General features: G+C 45.6%; 1 protein-coding gene across 1 annotated transcript in view; it reads right to left on the bottom strand.

The window, feature by feature from the left end:
• Positions 1 to 22,122, bottom strand: part of GAD2 (glutamate decarboxylase 2) — a 114,306-nt gene that overhangs the window by 65,760 nt on the left and 26,424 nt on the right. Inside the window, exons 4-6 of the mRNA XM_044295574.1 lie at positions 18,397 to 18,476; positions 13,603 to 13,657; positions 2,139 to 2,255 (exon numbers count right to left, since the gene is read on the bottom strand). Coding sequence (XP_044151509.1) covers positions 2,139 to 2,255; positions 13,603 to 13,657; positions 18,397 to 18,476 — 252 coding nt within the window. The remainder of the gene's footprint in view (positions 1 to 2,138; positions 2,256 to 13,602; positions 13,658 to 18,396; positions 18,477 to 22,122) is intronic.

Below are 22,122 nucleotides of genomic sequence, written 5' to 3'. Positions count from 1 at the left end.
AGATGCAGCAGAAAGGACACAGCTCTTGAGAAAGGACACACACCCTAAGCTGACAGCTTGAAATAAATCTAGTGGAACAATTGGAGCAATGAATGGGGAGATCTCTGGATCCATGTGAGGTCCAGGGCTGGTTCTAGCTTTGCTAGAAAGAGATTGTCATGTACTAAATTACTGTTTGCATGATTTTCATTTTTTACATTAATCATGGGAAAACCCCTTAAGTAGAGACAGTTTTCTGCATTCTCAAGGACAGCAGTGCCTGTAAGACTCCTTTTAACAGCAGCCTCCTCATGGACAAGCAGTACCCACATGGTAAGATATACATTAGTATGAAAAGTACAATGTTGTATAGCAAACTGCAGCACTGAAGTCATGTGTGGTATGGACTGTACTGATAAGGTCACAGATTTTACCAAATAGGGCCAGGGGGGGGGGGGAGGGGGGGGAATTTGCAGATCATGTTACTAATAAATTATAAATCAGCTAATGAGCAGTATAGGCAATATTCGTTTTCACGATATTTTGTTAATTTTTTTGGCCTAAAATTCGCCATAAATTTGCAAATTCTAGAATTCGTGATCTCCAGTTAATATTTTCTTGATTGCGAAAATCGGCATTGTGATATGAGCGTTTTGCTGCATTTATTTTTTATGTTTTGAAAGGCGAAAGACAAAGACACTAATCCCTATCACAGCACAGTAATTCCTATCACACTACCTAACACCCTGCACTGGAACCTTTCAGCTACACGATATCACGATCTAACCTACACTGACTATCTCCCACTAACTATCTGTATCATATATATAAGCTAACTAACTATCTAATGTAATTAAATAAGGATCCAGATGACTCAGCAAAGCACAGAGCACAGCAATGACACTGCTCTCTCTCTCTCAGAACTGCAAAAAACAGCAGAAAATGTCTGTTGGGAGGTTCTTATATAGTAAGGGGTAGGCAACTTTCCTATTGGTTGCTAGGGATGTTGCTAAGCTCAGACAAATATATTGCAGCCTTCTTATTGGCCCACAAGCAAGAAGCAGGGAGGGTACTGATGAAAAAAAAATCTAGAATATTTGCGATTACAAAGATATAGCACTATATTCTAGATCTTCGCGAATTCTCGAAGTGACGATATTTGCTATAAAAATGTGTGATTAGAATATTCGCGATCATCACTAGTAATAATGAGTTATACTTATAGTATACATATCGTTAACATAGCGACTGCAAAATTTTGAGCTGTATAAATGTTGTAGTTGACTTACTGTATTGAAATAAAATATGGAAAAATAATGTCAAATATAATGCCAGGACTGGGTGAATGAAGCAATAACTAAAAAGCCCAAAACATGGAACAGTCAAGGACATCCTCTTTGTTTTGATTTTTAGCACAGCAACAGTCTTGCTTAAATTTCTCTGTCAGACCATCCCTGCGGCCAGAGACACTAGTCAATGCATTGCTTTTTTGGGAGCATCTTTGTCTGAGCCGATCAAGAAAATAATAGAGCAATCATATTGCTATCTTAATTATGCATCTACTATTATGCTAGAAGATAACATCTTCCCCTCACAGCAGCAGTAAACTGACAATGGGTTACCTATCAGTGTCCAGGAGGACAATATTTTTTATTTAGTTTCCAATGGCATAAAATGAAATACATCCAAAAATGTAAAAAAAAAAAATTCTATGAATATTGAGTTTACAATAAACACCCTTTCCTGATGGAATGGGCCCTTTAAGTAAAGTCTAGATCAGTGTTTCTCAGTATTTATACGCTAATTACCCTGTAGTACCTCATCAAATGAAATCAGAGTATCTCCAAGGCTGTGATCACAGACTATGCAGCCTGCATAATTAAGAGGGTGTTCTCATCTGAGATATGTAAACAGTATATGCCATAAGAATAAGATAAGTAGGGGTTAGATTTCTGGAACTTCCACTAATCCTGAAAATCACAGTTCCCTGCTCCCCCATTTGGCCCTCCAGAGAAAAGGTGGACTGCATGTATCCCCCAAGCTGCAGGTTGTGCACCCCTGGTCTGGACCATACAGTTAAACACAAAGAGATGGAAATTTTACAATACAGTTATAATGCCTCCTTGTGGATTATTATGAATTAAAGGTAAAATACTTACATCAACATGCATCCAGATGTTATACTTTTTACAGACATCAGATATAGCAACAAGTGGGTCAAATGCACCATAGACAGTTGTCCCTGCTGTGGCACTAACAAAAAATGGCACGTATCCCTGGAAAAGAGAGGAAAACATATTGATATCCCATAGATGCACACAGTATGTGACCAGTGGTCTCCAACATTAATTGGCTCTATAGCTTTTGGCTGTTGTTGCATGTTTGGAGTGGTCATTTTGCAAATGCTAGTAATATTGCAATAGTTGGAGTACAAATAGCATTACTTGGAAATAATATTGGTGTATACCAGGGATCAGCCACCTCTGGCACTTCAGGTGTTGTGAAACTACATCTCCCATCATGCACACTTGCTTGGCTGTTCTCTGAACTCCAACAGAAGTTAAAGGGGCATACTGGGTGTTGTAGTTTCACAACAGCTGGAATGCAGAAGGTTGCTGATCCCTGGTGTACACAGTCACAATAAATATTGCAGCGTGCTATTGGCTGAGGAGGTAAATACTTCTTCGGTGCCCAAGCTGATCTCCCTGTGTTTCTGGTTGTTATGGCCGTGGGTGTGGATCCACTCTATCAACCAACAGGGCTAATCCTAAGGGCTGTTTCACACGAGCGGATGCCGTGCGTGGCATCCGCTCCGTGAAAGAGTGCCAAGACCCGATGCGGACAGCAGAAGCACGGAGCAGTAACATGACTGATAATGCTCCGTGCCTCTCTGTGATCTCTTTACTACGAAATCACAGTTGTCACTGTGATTTCGTAGTAAAGAGATCACAGAGAGGCACGGAGCATTATCAGTCATGTTAAAGCTCCGCGCCTCTGCAGTCTGCATCGGGTCTTGGCACTCTTTCACGGAGCGGATGCCACGCACGGCATCCGCTCGTGTGAAACAGCCCTTAAGGGTGTTACCCTCTCAGTCCCTTGGTTTTCACCCTTTTATCCCTCTAAACGGATCTGGACCAGGCTGCTACCTCCTGGAGAAGTCTCTGTGTGGTTGACAGCTGACCCATGAGAGTCAGAGACACCAGTGCATACAACAGAAGGATCAGGCAAAACCATAGTCAGGGATAGGCTGAGGTCAAAGCAGGCAGAGGACAAGCAATCCAATAAACATTCTGAGGTCAGAGCATGCAGAGGACAAGCAATCCAATAAACATTCTGAGGTCAGGGAAGGCAAAGGACAAGCAATCCAATAAACATTCTGAGGTCAGAGCACGCAGAGGACAAGCAATCCAATAAACATTCTGAGGTCAGAGCACGCAGAGGACAAGCAATCCAATAAACATTCTGAGGTCAGGGAAGGCAAAGGACAAGCAATCCAATAAACATTCTGAGGTCAGGGCAGGCAGTGAATGGTCAATACAGAGGTTAGGCACAAGTCAGATAAATGGGCAGAAATCTGTACACAGGCAGACCATCGAATACAGCATATGTTTACAGGGTATTAGAAAGCTAGATAACCTATTGCTCTCACACCCATCCATAGGAGAACGCTGCTTAATAGTGTTGGTCGAGCACCAAAGTGCTCGGGTGCTCGAGTATAACACCTCGGGATGCTCGGGTGCTCTACTGAGCACCCGAGCACAATAGAAGTCAATGGGAGAACCCGAGCATTAAACCAGGCACCCCCTGCTCTGAAGAGGGGAGGGTGTCTGGTTTATGGGAAAAAGTCAGAAATTGATGGAAACACCACTGAAATGGTTCTGGAACAGCATGGGGAGGATGTCTGGATGCATCTTGGACTTCCAGGTCGCTGCTGGGAACAATGTTGTCCGAGTAGTACAGACTGACAATAAGGCCTCATGCACACGACAGTATTTTTTCACGGTCCGCAAAAACGGGGTCCGTAGGTCGTTTTGGTGTCTGCCTGGTCGTGCGGAGCCAAACGGATCCGTCCTGAATTACAATGCAAGTCAATGGGGACGGATCCGTTTGACGTTGACACAATATGGTGCCATTTCAAACGGATCTGTCCCCATTGACTTTCAATGTAAAGTCTGGAGTCTCTTTTATACCATCGGATCTGAGTTTTCTCCAATCCGATGGTATATTTTAACTTGAAGCGTCCCCATCACCATGGGAACGCCTCTATGTTAGAATATACTGTCGGATTTGAGTTAGATCGTGAAAACTCATTTCCGACAGTATATTTTAACACAGAGGCGTTCCCATGGTGATGGGGACGCTTCTAGTTAGAATATACTACAAACTGTGTACATAACTGCCCCCTGCTGCCTGGCAGCACCCGATCTCTTACAGGGGGCCGTGATCAGCACAATTAACCCCTCAGGTGCTGCACCTGAAGGGGTTAATTGTACTATCATATCCCCCTGTAAGAGATCAGGGCTGCCAGGCAGCAGGGGGCAGACCCCCCCTCCCCAGTTTGAATATCATTGGTGGCCAGTGCGGCCCCCCCCCTCCCTCTATTGTAATAAAAGGTTGGTGGCACAGTGTGCGGCCCCCCTGCCCCCCCCTCCCTCCCTCTATTGTAATAATTTGTTGGTGGCACAGTGTGTGCCCCCCCGGCCCCCCCCCCCTTCCTCCCTCTATTGTTACTGTGATTTCGTAGTAAAGAGATCACAGAGAGGCACAGAGCATTATCAGTCATGTTAAAGCTCCGCGCCTCTGCAGTCTGCATCGGGTCTTGGCACTCTTTCACGGAGCGGATGCCACGCACGGCATCCGCTCGTGTGAAACAGCCCTTAAGGGTGTTACCCTCTCAGTCCCTTGGTTTTCACCCTTTTATCCCTCTAAAAGGATCTGGACCAGGCTGCTACCTCCTGGAGAAGTCTCTGTGTGGTTGACAGCTGACCCATGAGAGTCAGAGACACCAGTGCATACAACAGAAGGATCAGGCAAAACCATAGTCAGGGATAGGCTGAGGTCAAAGCAGGCAGAGGACAAGCAATCCAATAAACATTCTGAGGTCAGAGCATGCAGAGGACAAGCAATCCAATAAACATTCTGAGTTCAGGGCAGGCAGTGAATGGTCAATACAGAGGTTAGGCACAAGTCAGGTAAATGGGCAGAAATCTGTACACAGGCAGACCATCGAATACAGCATATGTTTACAGGGTATTAGAAAGCTAGATAACCTATTGCTCTCACACCCATTCATAGGAGAACGCTGCTTAATAGTGTTGGTCGAGCACCAAAGTGCTCGGGTGCTCGAGTAGAACACCTCGGGATGCTCGGGTGCTCTACTGAGCACCCGAGCACAATAGAAGTCAATGGGAGAACCCGAGCATTAAACCAGGCACCCCCTGCTCTGAAGAGGGGAGGGTGTCTGGTTTATGGGAAAAAGTCAGAAATTGATGGAAACACCACTGAAATGGTTCTGGAACAGCATGGGGAGGATGTCTGGATGCATCTTGGACTTCCAGGTCGCTGCTGGGAACAATGTTGTCCGAGTAGTACGCAACTTTTACAGACTGACAATAAGGCCTCATGCACACGACAGTATTTTTTCACGGTCCGCAAAAACGGGGTCCGTAGGTCGTTTTGGTGTCTGCCTGGCCGTGCGGAGCCAAATGGATCCGTCCTGAATTACAATGCAAGTCAATGGGGACGGATCCGTTTGACGTTGACACAATATGGTGCCATTTCAAACGGATCCGTCCCCATTGACTTTCAATGTAAAGTCTGGAGTCTCTTTTATACCATCGGATCTGAGTTTTCTCCAATCCGATGGCATATTTTAACTTGAAGCGTCCCCATCACCATGGGAACGCCTCTATATTAGAATATACTGTCGGATTTGAGTTAGATCGTGAAAACTCATTTCCGACAGTATATTCTAACACAGAGGCGTTCCCATGGTGATGGGGACGCTTCTAGTTAGAATATACTACAAACTGTGTACATGACTGCCCCCTGCTGCCTGGCAGCACCCGATCTCTTACAGGGGGCCGTGATCAGCACAATTAACCCCTCAGGTGCCGCACCTGAAGGGGTTAATTGTACTATCATATCCCCTGTAAGAGATCAGGGCTGCCAGGCAGCAGGGGGCAGACCCCCCCCTTCCCCAGTTTGAATATCATTGGTGGCCAGTGCGGCCCCCCCTCCCTCTATTGTAATAAAAGGTTGGTGGCACAGTGTGCGGCCCCCCCGCCCTCCCCTCCCTCTATTGTAATAATTCGTTGGTGGCACAGTGTGCGCCCACCCGGCCCCCCCTTCCTCCCTCTATTGTAATAATTCATTGGTGGCACAGTGTGCGCCCCCCATTGGCCCCCCCTCCCTCTATAGCATTAACAACATTGGTGGCCAGTGTGCGGCCTCCCATCTCCCCCCCCGATCATTGGTGGCAGCGGAGTTCCGATCGAAGTCCCAGTTTAATCGCTGGGGCTCCGATCGGTAACCATGGCAACCATGAAGCTACTGCAGCCCTGGTTGCCATGGTTACTTAACAATAGTACAATAGTAGAAGATTCATACTTACCTGCTGGCTGCTGCGATGTCTGTGTCCGGCCGGGAGCTCCTCCTACTGGTAAGTGACAGTTCATTTAGCAATGCGCCGCACAGACCTGTCACTTACCAGTAGGTGGAGCTCCCGGCCGGACACGAACATCGCAGCTGCCAACAGGTAAGTATGAATCTTCTACTATTGTACTATTGCTAAGTAACCATGGCAACCAGGACGTGCCACCAACGAATTATTACAATAGAGGGAGGGAGGGGGGGCAGGGGGGCCGCACACTGTGCCACCAACGAATTATTACAATAGAGGGAGGGAGGGGTGGCGCACTGGCCACCAATGATATTCAAACTGGGGAGGGGGGGGGTCTGCCCCCTGCTGCCTGGCAGCCCTGATCTCTTACAGGGGGATATGATAGTACAATTAACCCCTTCAGGTGTCGCACCTGAAGGGGTTAATTGTGCTGATCACGGCCCCCTGTAAGAGATCGGGTGCTGCCAGGCAGCAGGGGGCAGTCATGTACACAGGTTGTAGTGTATTCTAACTAGAAGCGTCCCCATCACCATGGGAATGCCTCTGTGTTAGAATATACTGTCGGATATGAGTTTTCACGAAGTGAAAACTTAGATCTGAAAGCTTTTATGCAGACGGATCTTCGGATCCGTCTGTATGAAAGTAACCTACGGCCACGGACCACAGACACGGATGCCAATCTTGTGTGCTTCCGTGTTCTTTCACGGACCCATTGACTTGAATGGGTCCGTGAACCGTTGTCCGTCAAAAAAATAGGACAGTTCATATTTTTTTGACGGACAGGATACACGGATCACGGTCTCGGCTGCAAAACAGAGATTTTTTCCGATTTTTCCACGGACCCATTGAAAGTCAATGGGTCCGCGAAAAAAGACGGAAAACGGCACAACGGCCACGGATGCACACAACGGTCGTGTGCATGAGGCCTAATACACACAAAACCGAAGATAAAATCGATTTTAGAGGAAAAATTATTAGGAAACATTCTTTCCTGTATATTTACTTGTATATAAAGTGCAAGTGCTGCCAAAAATTACAAGGAAGAGCCACTCCGATACAACCTGTATATCACATAAAGGAGGGCCTCATTCACATACAATTGTTCAGGTAGTAGGACTCCTACACTCATAAAGCCTCTACACTAAGAGAAAGGTCTGCCAAAAATTACAAGGAACTGGCACTCCAATACACCCTTTATTACACATAAAGGAGGGCATCATACACACCCTTGAAAAATTATGATTGCTGGCCTGCTGGTGACCCTAAAAAACATTAGGAGCAAGGGCCTGCTGGTGACCCTCTAAAACATTAGGGGCGAGGGCCTGCTACTGATCTGACCATCTAAAACATTAGGGGTGAGGGTCTGCTGCCGAGCTGACCATCTAAAAAATGTTCTGGGTGAGGGCCTGCTGCTGAGCTGACCATCTTTAAAATTTTGTGGGCGAGGGCCTGCTGCCGAGTTGACCATCTAAAAATTTTGGGGTAAGGGTCTGCTGCTGAGCTGACCCTCTAGAACATCATGGTTGAGGGCCTGCTGGTGACCCTCTAAAACATTATGGGTGAGGGCCCGCTGCTGAGCTGACCCTCTAAAACATTAGGAGCGAAGGCTGCCTAATAAGCATGTTGATATGATTGAGGAGGTGGAGGAGGACGAGAAAAGGGAGATTGAACCATATACCCTTTTAAGTGGTAGAAGGGGTGCATGGGAATACAGTGTATTCAATACACCATAAAAGCCACATTTAAAGTGCCTTTATGTTCAGCTGCTTTCCTCTGGTGGAGGAGAGAAGTCAGGGGCAATCCGGGCCTTGTTAATTTTTAAAGGAGTCAACCGGTCAGCATTTTCAGTTGACAGGCGGATGCGCTTATTCGTTATTATGCCCCCATCAGCCCTAAATACATGCTCTGACAAAACAGCAGCGGGGCAGGCCAGCACCTCAACGGCATAGAGCGCCAGTTCATGCCACGTGTCCAGCTTTGACACCCAGTAGTTGTAAGGCACACAGGGATCACTGAGGACACTATCATGGTCTGCTATGTACTCCTTCACCATCTTCCAAAATGTTTCCCTCCTTGTGACACTAGGCCGCTCATCAGGTTGAGGGTGTTGGCGGGGTGTCCCTGGCCTTGGAGAGTGTTGCCCTGCCTCTGTTGGAACTGCTGTGTGTTCCCCTTGTCTCTCCTCCTCGTTTGGACAAGGAACTACGTACTCTGCAGCCAGCGTTGTCAGCTAGAAATTTTTGGAGCAATTTTTCCACAAGGACCTTCTGGTATTGCACCATTTTGCTTGTCCTCTCCACCACAGGAATGAGAGATGAGAAGTTCTCTTTGTAGCAGGGGTCGAGAAGGGTGAACAACCAGTAATTGGTGTTGTCTAAAAATGCGTACAATGCGAGGGTCACAGGAAAGGCAGCCTAACATAAAGTCAGCCATGTGTGCAAAAGTCCCAACAGACTTCGCTGTCCTCATCAGGAGGATGACTCTCAATCTCCTCATCCTTTTCCTCCTCTTCTACCCATCAACGCTGTACAGATGGAATAAAACTTCCATGGGTACTACTCTCTGTAGCTGAGGCAACCGTCTCCTGCTCCTCCTCCTCATCATCCAATTCGCGCTGAGAAGACGAACTGAGGGTGGTCTGGCTATCACCCTGTGTACTGTCTTCCCCAATTTCCACCTCTTCCAAATGCAAAGCGTCCGCCTTAATTGTGAGCAGTGAGTGTTTGAGTAGACACAGAAGTAGGATGGTTACGCTGATAATAGCTTTATCGGCGCTCACCATCTGTGTTGATTTCTCAAAGTTGCGTAAAACCTCACAGATGTCAGACATCCATGCCCACTCGTCGCTTGTGAAGAGCAGAAGCTGACTGGGAAGGTGACAACAATGTTGCAGCTGGTACTCCCCTACTGCCCTCTGCTGCTCACAAAGCCTGGCCAACATGTGGAACGTGGAGTTCCAGCGCGTGCTCACATCGCACAAAAATCGGTGAGCTGGTGATTGCAAGCGCTGCTGCAGCGTTGCCAGACCAGTGTAAGCTGTCGATGACTTTCAGAAATGGGCACACACACAGCGCTCCTTCACCAGGAGCTCAGGCAAATTGGGGTAGGTTTTGAGAAACCGCTGAACCACTAAGTTGAACATATGGGCTAGGTATGGTATGTGTGTGAGCTTGCCGAGCTTTAAAGCCGCCACCAAGTTACGACCATTATTAGACACAACCATGCCTGGTTCGAGGTTGAGTGGCCAGAGCCACAGCTCAGTCTGGTCCCTTATCCCCTGCCACAGCTCTGCGGAGATGTGCTGTTTGTCACCTAAGCAGATCAGTTTAAGCACGACCTGTTGCCGCTTCCCCACTGCTGTGCTACACTACTTCCAGCTACTGACTGATGGCTGACTGGTGCTGGAAGATGATAATTCAGAGGTGGAAGTGGAGGAGGAGGCGGAGGAGGAGAAGGGGGAGTTGCAGCCACTAATGTAGGTGGTGGCGGAAATCCTGATGGAAGTAGGGCCCGCAATCCTTGGCGTCGGTAGCACCTGTGCCATCCATGGGTACGACTCGCTCCCAGCCTCCACAACGTTCACCCAGTGTGCCCTCAGGGAAATGTTGTTTCCCTGGACAAAAGCACTTGTCCATGTGTCAGTCGTTAAGTGGACTTTCCCAATAACTGCGTTGGTCAGGGCTCGGGTGATGTTACAGGGCACATGCTGGTGTAAGGCTGGGACTGCACACCGTGAAAAATATTGGCGGCTGGGGACAGGGTACCGAAGGACGAGTGGGCATGGATGTCTGACATCTGTGAGGTTTTACGCAAAGCCTCAGTGTCAGCAAGCCTAAATGGCAACATTTCCAGGGCCAGCAATTTGGAAAGGTGCGCATTTAGTGCTATGATCTCTGGGTGGGGGGCTGGGTATTTGTGCTTTCGTTCAAAGGCCTGGGGTATAGACATCTGTACGCTGCACTGGGACACAGAAGTGTATGTGCTAGCTGATGGTGCTTGCGAAGGTCCAGGTGCATGGTGGGAGGCAGGGGATTGGCCAGCACATAACACAGGGGAAGAGGAGGCAGTGGTGTGACCCGCAGACACTGGTTGTGGACCCTGGCGTTTGGCCCACCTATTAAGGTGCTTTGATGCCATGTGGCAGATCATGCTGGTGGTGGTGAGGTTGCTAGTGTTCACGCCCCTGCTCATTTTGGTACGGCACAGGTTGCAAATGACAATTCTTTTATCAATCGCACTTTGCTCAAAAAAGCGCCAGACTGTGGAACACCTACCCCTTGTTAAGAGAGATTGCCACTAGGGGGTCCTCCGGGGAACAGCTGTGGGCCTGTTTGGTGTGGCCGCCTTCTCCGTTTTGCCACCCTACTGCCTCTTCCAGCCTATTGTGGTGCTGCGAATCCCTCCCCCTCTGTACTGCTGTCCTCGCTCGGCTTGCCACCTTCCCAGGTTGGGTCAGTGACTTCATCGTCCAGCACCTCCTCTTCCACTTCCTCACACAGTTATTGACAACTGTGTCTCATCCTCATCATGAACCTCTTGAGACGCTAATTGCGGTTGACTTATTGGCAACTGTGTCTCATCATCATCCACCTCATGGAACACTAATTGCCATTCCCCACTGTCATCTTCTCTGACTGTGGATGCTCCAGAGTTTGGTAATCAGGGCACAAGATCTCCTCATGTCCCTCTTCAAGCGGACTTGGCGAGAGGCCCAAATTAAGGAATGGCGATGAAAAGAGCTCCTCGGAATATCCGAGTGTGGGACCACTTGTTTGCCAAGACTCTCCGTGGTGGGTGGAAGGAGTATCAGGGTGAGGATTGTGTTGACCAGACTCTTGGCTACTGAATACTGGACTTTGTGGAAGACAGGGTGGTGTTTTACCGACTGGAAGCATTATCTGCTGCAATCCACCCTGACCACCTGGTCACACTGGTCTGACTTTGAGAGTGGTGTCCTGCGCCACCCTGCAAACTGGGACATGAAGCTAGGGATCGTGGATGAGTGTGTTTCTTGTGCTCTGGCAGCAGGCACAGTTTCACCGCGCCTAGGGCCATTGCCTCTGCGTGCACCATCTGCAGCACGTCCACTTCCCCGTCCCTTACTGCTCGCCTTGCGCATATTAAGGCCTCATGCACACGGCCGTTTTTTGGGTCTGCATCCGAGCCGCCGTTTTGGCGGCTCGGATGCGGACCCATTCACTTCAATGGGGCCGCAAAAGATGCATCCGTGGCTCCGTTCCGCGGCCCCGTTAAAAAAATATAACATGGCCTATTCTTGTCCGCGCTTTGCGGACAAGAATAGGCATTTATATTGCCGGCTCCCGTTCCGTTCCACAAATTGCGGAAGGCAACACGAGGGCTTCCGTTTTTTGCGGATCCGCGGTTTGCGGGCCGCAAAAAACGGCACGGCCGTGTGCATGAGGCCTAAATGGTGTATGCGCAAATAAAGTACACAAAATTTCACTGATATTTAAAATGCGCACACGTCAAATAGGAGGTATAGTGCAAGTAATGTCACTGTCACCTCCGCCTAATAAAAAATTACACTGAATGAATGTCACAGATATTTAGGCTGCACACACGTTACACAGGAGATGTAGCGCAGATAATGTCGCTATCACCAGCGGCGAAAATTAGACTGAATGTCACTGATATTTCGGATGCGCTAAGGTTATACCGGAGTTGTGGCGCAGGTAATGTCACTGCCACCAGCAGCGAAAAAACGAGACTCAATGTCACTGATATTTCAGATACACAAACGTTATACAGGAGATGTAGCGCAGGTAATATAACTGTCCGCAGTGGACACCGTCTACAGAAAAAGTACACTGGATGTCACAGATATTTTTAGGATGCGCACATGTTAGACAGGAGATGTAGAGCAGATAATTGCAATCTATTTAGTGCAGGTTGCGCTAAAAATATATATTGCTGCCAGATACAACTATAGTCCTTAAAAGGACTTTTGGATCTCTAACAAGTTTTAGCAATTTAGGGCAGGTTGCAGGTTGAAAATATATATTGCTGCCACACACAATAGTCCTTAAAAGGACTTTTGGGTCTATAACAAGTATAAAAGCTAAAATATTCCTATTTCACTCCCTACACTATCTCCCCTGAGCCGAACACGTGTCATCAGGTGCTATATGACGTGTTCCGGCCAGCCAATCACTGTAATGCCAGTAACCAACATGGCTACGGCATTACAGTAAGTGGCAGAACTTACCTGTGCGGGGAGGAGACTCTAGTATCGCGCTCGAGCACATGCGGCATTCGGCCGAACACTGCGTTGTGCCGAGCATCGTGAGGCTCGAGTAAAATTTGTGTTTGGCCGAGCATGCTCGCCCAACACTATTCCTTAAGTACACAACGTTGAGCAATGATAGGCTGGTGTGAATTAGTGTATGCATGTGGCATCCTTTTAAAAGCCAGAGGGAGTGCTGATCGGAGCAGGCAGCGGCCAGGGGAGACAAAGCAGACAACTCCGGTGGAAGAACGGTGGACCCAGGCCCGGAGAACAGGAGGGTGCCGCCCCAGAAAGTGTGCGTGTGTGTGAGGGGGGTGGTTCTGTATTCGTTCTGTAGAGATCTATAGATGCACTTCTAGCTTTATGTCAAGTGATAGATGTGATACTATATAATGAGGAGGTGACATAGCTGGAGGCATTCTGCAAGATGGTTTAAACACAGTTTAGAATTGCACATTTATGGAAGGTTCAGTCAGTCCTGACTACTTTCATTAGCTAACCATCTTGACCACTATTTGGCAGCTCTCCTCTGTCTACTTTATCTTTGATTTATATAAGTGTATAACAGTAATGTAAAGCTTGTTGGCCTCGTATTATAGGAAATATACATTACATAGAAAATCAGCAATACAATCTTACACAACACACACACAAAAAACCTAATATCCAACTTGTAGTTGCAGCCATCCCCAGATTTCCCTATAAATATGACTGCCATGAAAAGAGTATTTGGAATGAGTTGAACGGTGCATACTTTCTGCTTGGCTTCAATGATTCTCCTTTCAAGATCTGATGGGATCATTTTCCCCCTGTAATTAAAAGCATGGAACATTTTAAATGTTGGACTGAGCCAAATCATAATAAAATGCAATAAGAGCGGATAACATAGCTCAGAATAATTTCTATCACATTGATTTAAAAGTATGTATTTCAACTTCAAAGCATTGCAAACCTATATAATGGGTTAATTAGAATACCGAGGGCCGGGGCAGAGCAGAACGGATGCCGATAATAGGTCTGCAATTATTATCTGTTTTCACATGCAAAACAGATTTTATTTTCTTTGTTGCCTAGAAAAAAATATATTGGTAAGTTGAAAAGTTTATACATCTCCCCATCCAGATCTATGACAACCATTTGTGGCTTTGAGAGGTTGACAGAAAATTGTAGATACATATAGAGAACCCATGAACCTTCTGGAATACTCGCCATTCCCTGATCAACAGCTGGCCTCCTGCTGGCCATATACATAAGGCTACTCTCACACTAGCGTTGCTTAAATCCGGCGTTTAATTCCGACACCGGAACTGCCCGCGGGATTCGGAAAAACGTGTGAAAACGGATTACATTTGAATCCTGATCAGGATTTTGATCACAATGAAAAAATGCATTGGAAAAAACGGATCCGCCATTTATGGACTTTAACTTTTTTTTCACATTTTTCGGGTTTAACATGCAAAAGCCGGATCCGGTTTGACTGAACACACGGCGCCGGATCCGGCGTTAATGCAAGTCAATGGGAAAAAGGCCTGATCCGGCTTTCAGTCAAAGTGTTCAGGATTTTTGGCCGGAGGTAAAAATACAACATGCTACGGTTTTCTGAAAAGCCTGATCAGTCAAAAAGACTGAACTGAAGACATCCTGATGCATCCTTAGGGACGGACTCTCCATTCAGAATGCATTAGGATAAAACTGATCAGTTCTTTTCCGGATTTGAGCCCCTAGGATGGAACTCAGCGACGGAAAAGAAAAACGCTAGTGTGAAAGTACCCTAAGATAGTTGTGGGCACAATGTTCATTCGGCCAGACGCTCTCTCCCCTGACTTTGGGTGAGCATGCAAGTGCAGTACCCTTGTCTTGTCTCTCAAGTGGTTTCTTGAGGTTGGATTAAATAAGAATATCTGGCTCCTTAGTTTCTCTCAAAAAGGAATGATACAGTTCCTGGGAGTGGGAGCTCTGACATGTGCTTCCTCACTCCCCCACTATCTAGACAGGAACTCTGCTCTCCTTTCTCTGTCTCACTAGACTGCAACTCCCCATCCTGGCAGAAAGCAGGACCAACCCACTCCTACTAAAAGCGAAGGAAGAAGGTGGTTAGCCCTTTTCTAGCCAACTATTGCTAGCCATTACCTCCCCTGCAGGAATAAATGACATTAAACAATTGGAGATACCCCCAGGTCTGGGGTACTGCACAAGGTCCTCCCAGAAGCCTCTCCCAACAGAGTTGGGCATGTTGGATCCATCTTTCCTTTGACACCTTCTGCCTAGGCACTGCCAGAATGGCCTCATACCTATTAGGCTGGGTTCACACTAGGTACTGTATTTGGGCTTTCCACCAGGGATATACTGTATGTTTGAATACCTGAAAACAGTAAATTCACCTCAATGAGTCAATCAGAGTTCATAAAATTCATCTTTGGACTCCTTTTGACCAGAATATTCTTTGTTTCTGGCTTTTTTTGTCGGACAGAATAGAGCAGTCTACCACACAATTCTGTCCTTCAAAAAAGCTAGAAATGAACAGAAATCAGGTCAGAGTACAAAGATGAATCCTTTGAACTCCATTTGCTTCACTGAAAATACCTTTGAACACCGTTTTTGGACATTCAAAAGTATACTTCCAACATAAAGCCCAGAGGGGAGGTAAAAGCAGTGTGTAGATGAATGGCTCCTACCACCAGCAAGATCTGTAACCTTAAAGGGGTTGTCTCACTTCAGTGAGTGGCATTTATCATGTAGAGAAAGTTAATACAAGGCACTTACTAATGTATTGTTATTATCCATATTGCATCCTTTGCTGGCTCGATTAATTTTTCCATCACATTATACACCTCTTGTTCCCATGGTTACAGACCACCCTGTAATACATCACTGGTGGTCGTGCTTGCACACTATAGGAGAAAGCGTCAGCCTCTCTGGTGGCCGAGAGCATGGGAGTGCACATAGGCAGGTGCTTTTTCCTATAGTGTGCAAGCATGACCACCACTGATGGATTGCAGGGTGGTCTGTAACCATGGGAACAAGAGGTGTATAATGTGATGGAAAAATTAATCCAGCCAGCAAAGGATGCAATATGGATAATAACAATATATTAGTAATTGGCTTGTGTTAAAGGGGTTCTGCACTTTTATTTAACTGATGATCTATCCTCTGGATAGATCATCAGCTTCTGATCGGCGGGGGTCCGACACCCGGGACCCCCGCCGATCAGCTGTTTGAGAAGGCAGCGGCGCTCCAGCAGCGCCGCGGCCTTCTCACTGTTTACCGCCGGGCCGCCCGCCCACTGACGTCACGACTTGTATCAACTAGAGTGGGCGCGGCTAAGCTCCATTCAAGTGAACAGAGCTTAGCCGCGCCCACTCTAGTTGATACAAGTCGTGACGTCAGTGGGCGGGCGGCCAGGCGGTAAACAGTGAGAAGGCAGCGGCGCTGCTGGAGCGCCGCTGCCTTCTCAAACAGCTGATCGGCGGGGGTCCCGGGTGTCGGACCCCCGCCGATCAGAAGCTGATGATCTATCCAGAGGATAGATCATCAGTTAAATGAAAGTGCAGAACTCCTTTAACTTTCTCTACATAATAAATGCCACTTACTGAAGTGAGACAACCCATTTAAAGGCATTGGTCCAGGAATAGGCCATCAATATCTGATTGGCTTGGGTCCAAACACCAGCTTCTGCCGATCATTTGTTTCAGAGTAGCTCCGGCACAGGAACTTGGCTCCAGAACTACACACTCCATCCAATGTGTAGTGAAGATAATTAATTAAAATGAATGGGAGCAGCTTCCAAGCTCCATCCACTACACATGATGGACGAGGCTAGGTGGTTCTTGTGCTGACTTCTGCCACCGGAGCTACTGAACTCTAAAATAGCTGATCCATCAATAATGAAATTCTGGACAACCTCTGTAATTTAATTATGTGAATATCAGAGAAAGGTAGCCACATTGTGGCCATGATAATCAGTTTAATTAGCATATTAACAGTTCTATTTATGGAGCGAAAAGCTAAGAAAAGGGAAGATTTCCATCATAATAACAGCAAAACAAGACAAAACAACAACACAGATCTGCCCTCAGGGGAATTTATGTCCAAAATCATGTCGTCTAGCAAAGTTAATGAGGTATAGCGCCTAAAGGGAATGTGTAACCCAGGCGCATAGCTATAGGGGGCGCAGAGGTAGTAGTAGCTACCGGGCCCAGGAGCCTGAGGGGCTCAAAGACCCTTGTGCTGCATAAGAAGACACCAGTATTAAAAAAAGTGCATGCAGGTCAAGTTACACCTCTGGCTGGAGGGAAGGGGTTTTGTCAGTGATGGCTAACCTCCGACACTCCAGCTGTGGTGAAACTACGACTCCCAGCATGCTCCATTCATTTCTATGGAGTTCTGAGAACAGCCAAGCAAGTGTGCATCTTGGGAGTTTTACCACAGCTGGAGTGCCGGAGGTTAGCCATCTCTGGGTTAGGTCAAGAATTTGGCATGGGAAGGGGGGGGGGGGAAATTCCATTTAAATATTTGCCTCAGGCAGCACAAAGACTATGAGCTTCCCTGCCCCTGGCCACAAAGCACCGAGGGAAGGGGAGGTCCAAGCTGAACTCTTGGACCAGGACCCATGAGCCTTTAGCTACTGTACACCCCTGGTGTCATCTATGGTGAACCATATTCTTTTTTCTCAGCTGTTTTAATTTTTGGATTGTATATTTTATTATTCTATTTCCTAAGCGTGATTATGGGGGTGGTCACCTTGTCCGAGCTGTTGTTTTGCATTCTGTCTTAAGGATGCTGTTATTTTCCGTTAGAACCATGTTATAATAGAAAATAATAAAATCACCCGAACACCGAACCTGAACTTCAGTGAAATAGTCTGGGTTCAGGTCCGGGTACCCGAACTCGCAAAGTTCGGTACGAACCCGAACTTTGCAGTTCGGGTTTGCTCAACCCTAATGCGAAGGTCTGTAAATTGCTGTGGAATACAGTAGCGCTATATAAGTGCATAAAATAAATAAATTATTAGGCTTAGTAAATATAGATCGTGACATGGAAAATTAAATATATGTAAAATCACCAAACATTGTTTAAAAATATGTTTAACATAAAAAACTTGATTTAAACCATAGGCCATTTTCTGATGACACATTCCCTTTAGGAGTAGCAAAGCTCATGATGACATCTCTATATATATTTTTTTTTGCACTGGTGTATTGTCTTCATCCTACTAGGAGCTGGTATTTTAACCTTTCCTCTGTTTAGTAAGTATTTTCCTTTTTCAAATGAAGTATCTAAAGCAATGAGAATAATTCCACTTCTATGTGGGCAAAATGGATTTTTGTTTATTCAACCACAACTGGCTGTGTAATTGACTTTTCCTTTCCGTTGAATAGACGCTGCTTAAGGTGAATTGAGTTTTTTGGTATGTAGAAAACTTCAGTAGATTGAATACATTCAGTGACTGCTCCCTCTGCTCAATGTCTTATATCTCTGTGACCTTAATCCGCGAATGACTTAACTTCTAATCTCCCATGTTAAATTGCAATTCCAGGTTCTTGCCTACCTTTCATCACACCTGATAAGGATCACACTGTCTGTGCCAATTCCCAAGGCTGCTGCTCCCTTCTTTACTGAAAAGTGACTCTGGAAAAGAAGATAATTATGATTAAATCTGTTCATTTATAGCAGTTAATAGCTTTTTTTTTCTCCATCATATGTTTTACCAGTGAGCTGATACAACAAAACTAAGAGCATCTGTTATTTTTTTTATATAAGCAATTCGCCCTCAGCGGGGCTGCTTCACCAGGCAAAATGCCCAGCTGCTTGTTCACCTGTGGGGACAGCCCCCAAACTGAGAAGAAGCCCTGCTAACAAGACTAATCAATTCATTAGAATCGATTTGCCTATCTGTATCTCTCTCTCTCTCTATACATATATATATATATATATATATATATATACATACAATTTTCCCTGACTATAAAAGTGGAAACCACTCAAACAAAATTACATTAATGTGTTACCTCACACCAGAAGTAAATGTCCCCTTTGAGGCTTGCAATCACAGTAACCACCTCTCCAGACAGGTTTTGTCTCCTCAAATGCCTTTCCCTCTCTAGTGCACACCTTGCACCTAATAGCCCAGTAGTGAGTTGTGAACTGGACTTGTATTACAAAGAAAACTTGTACTGGCCAGGAAGGGAATGATAGGTCCCACTACCAACCTGCCGTCATTCCATAAAACTCCAAGCCCAAAAACAGGACTTACCAAACTAGTCTTTGCTAATACTCAGCTTTTTTGGATTTCTTATATCTCATCCAGATTTTCCTGTAAGATATATATTCTTCCTGGAGCTTATCACATATAGGAGAGGAATCTTGGATACATATAATGATCCTTGATCATTTTTCTTGTCACTGCCTCATGATAGATAGATAGGATAGATAGATAGATAGAAATAGTTCAACTCTTAGTAAAAACTATGGGGGGCATTTATTAAGATGAAATACGCCTATATTAGGTGTATTTCAGGCACAGATGACGGCGCAACGGTTAGTTGCGCCACAATCAAAGACTTCTCCCCACTCACAGCAGGTCTAAAATTGTGGGAGTGGCATGGGTGGGGAAGGAGACGGGCAGGTAGGCCCATCTGATTTACCATTTTCTACGCCTCTTTTAGGTGTAGAGAAAAGGTCTAAATGTAAGACAGCAAGGAAGCTGTCTTACATTTAGAACTGGCGCTTAATAGGTTTATTAAGACTGGTGTGCTCCTACACCCTTAATTATTTTTTTAAATAATGAAGCCAAAATTTGTTAAATGGCTATTTCGATATTTTTCATTTCTATGGTACCAAAAATTCCCACAAATAGCAAGACAGTAAGTCAATTATTCTGTATGGTAGTACAATGCCTTCAAAGGGCTTACATCCCATGGGATCAGCCACTGTGTCTTCTATTGGACCCCTGGAGAGAGTTGTAAAAACCTATGTAGGAATCTCTCTCCACATGCCCTAAGATGTTAGCAACATGAGGGTGCAATGACTTTATTCAACTGAATTAATATATAGATTCTACTGTATATACAGTACATGCCCAAGAATAAATTTTACATTGGGGCCCAAAAGCTTCAAACTTTGCCTCTGCTCAATCCATGGCCATTTCAGACTATATAAAGAAGTTCTGCCATACACACAGAATTTGAACATACGGTGCAAAATCTGTAACAGAATTATCATTGGTCATGGTGCACACACATGTGGAGGTAAAAGCACATTTGCTTGACAAGTTAAGTACAACATGTGAACAGATAAAACAGATCAATTTCACAATTGGGTAGTACAGGCTTAAAAACCATTTAAAAGTATTTTGTTACATAGTAATCTGTAGAAACCTTAGTCACTGACTGGCAAAACATGATTTTTCTGAAGCTAATATTTAAAAATAATGCTAGCGCCCAGTGATCAGATATGCTGTCATCGATACATACTTCCTATAGTGCCCCCTGGTGCTCTTTTGATTCCTCTTAGATTGTCCACCTAATGTGTTGAACGCTGAGGAGAAGCAGCTGCTTCTAATAATGCACTGATACTTATTGGCTGATGAAGTGCCCTGGATCAGGGGTACTTTGAAGTCTGGACATTTGCCTATTTCCTCTATGCAAAGTTATAAACTTCTTACTTTATTTCACTTTAAAGAGTTAACTTCTACTGTTTAATATGTAATTGCATTTTATTGGTATATTGTGATATATATATCTTGTTCACTTGCACTGTATTTGCGAGACTCTGTGGAAAGGGTTGATGAATACTGAAAGACTTTTGGAACTTTGAATGAGAATCTAGTAATTTTCCACAGCTACCACAGGGTTTAAACAAGACAATGTTTTGGAGGGAAAAACAGACTTGTTTACCACCTAAACCAGACAGACTGACCTTTTGAATGTCTGATTTAGCTCTGTTGTTGTCTGGAAACTTGTTTTTGTCTGGAAAAACTGCTGTGCCATTGCCATTGAGGATCACTAAAGCTCTAATGTAAGTCTATGACTGTATCTGTTTGTGCTGAGTTTCCACTCCACCTCTTCCACTAGAAGGTTCTAGTCCAGCTATAAACTGTATATAAGAAGAGCAGTCAGAGCCCCTAGTGTGCTGCAGTTAGGGACCAGTGCTTAAAGTGGAAGACTCAGCCAGTCTACATGAGTGACCAGAACAAGACGCTGAGATGGGGACACTGATCCACAGACTGTGGGTCACCAAGTCCTGTGACCAAGGAGCCACAAGAAATACTGATCTACAGACCGTTGTCCTCCAGCCTTTGGCCAGGGTATCAGCCTTCTGAGAGAGAGAGAGGGATAGCTAGCTCAGGCCTTTCCTCAACATCAAACAGGGAGGAGACTGGAGAAGCCAGCCCAATATATGCCTCGCCTATATTGTTTTGTACTTGAATTCCTCCAGTAAAAAATTACATTGGTTCACTGCAGACCCTGACTCTCTGGACTTATTTCCCATTGGGTGAACCACACCTTACCAACCCTTCAAGAGAGCAGCAACACATGGTGACACCTCGATGGTGTCTGGGGGACCCTGAGTAGCGTTGTGGCCACCCCAACGCCACTGCACTGACTGCACAGTACAAAGAATAACTCCACCACCCTTGGATCCAGGTGGTGGGTCTAAGATACTGTATAATAAGGGTTAGAGATGAGCGAATTTCTCAAAAGTTTGATTCAGCTGGTCGCCGAATTTTCAGAAAAATTTGGTTCAATCCGAATTTATTCGTAGTGAATTGCATAAAAAATGCTATTTCCTGGCTGCAGAGAGCCTTTATAGTGGTGTAGAACACTGTGCCTTGTAGTAACACGCATAGAGAGTCTGCTGTGGTAGTGAAACAATACTGTGAGTCCGTATGACATGTAGATGACAGGCATCACGCTTAGAATCACTGCACACTTCACTTATTTGGGCAGTTACAGGGCCAAAACTGACTAAATAACTTAAGTGTGAACTCAGCCTTACAGGTCGATGTTAGCGCCAGGAATAAAGAACCGTGCAGAAGCCCAAGATCCTACTATAGTGTGAAAGAGCGCACTCCTTTTACACCAATTCACTGATTCCACATATATTTCTACAGAACCTGTTCTATTAAACGCTTATACAAGTAGAACACCCCCGACAGAGTGGAGAGGGTGTCAGCAGTAAGTTTGTGTTGACGTCACTGATTATTTTACCCTTACTCTGATCCGCCAGAACAATAACCCCCAAAAAACGGATCCTGTCTGTGGAGCATCCGTCT

Source organism: Bufo gargarizans, chromosome 5 (genome assembly GCF_014858855.1).
Source record: "Bufo gargarizans isolate SCDJY-AF-19 chromosome 5, ASM1485885v1, whole genome shotgun sequence".
Taxonomy (NCBI): domain Eukaryota; kingdom Metazoa; phylum Chordata; class Amphibia; order Anura; family Bufonidae; genus Bufo; species Bufo gargarizans.
This window is presented reverse-complemented; position numbering and strand designations above follow the sequence as displayed.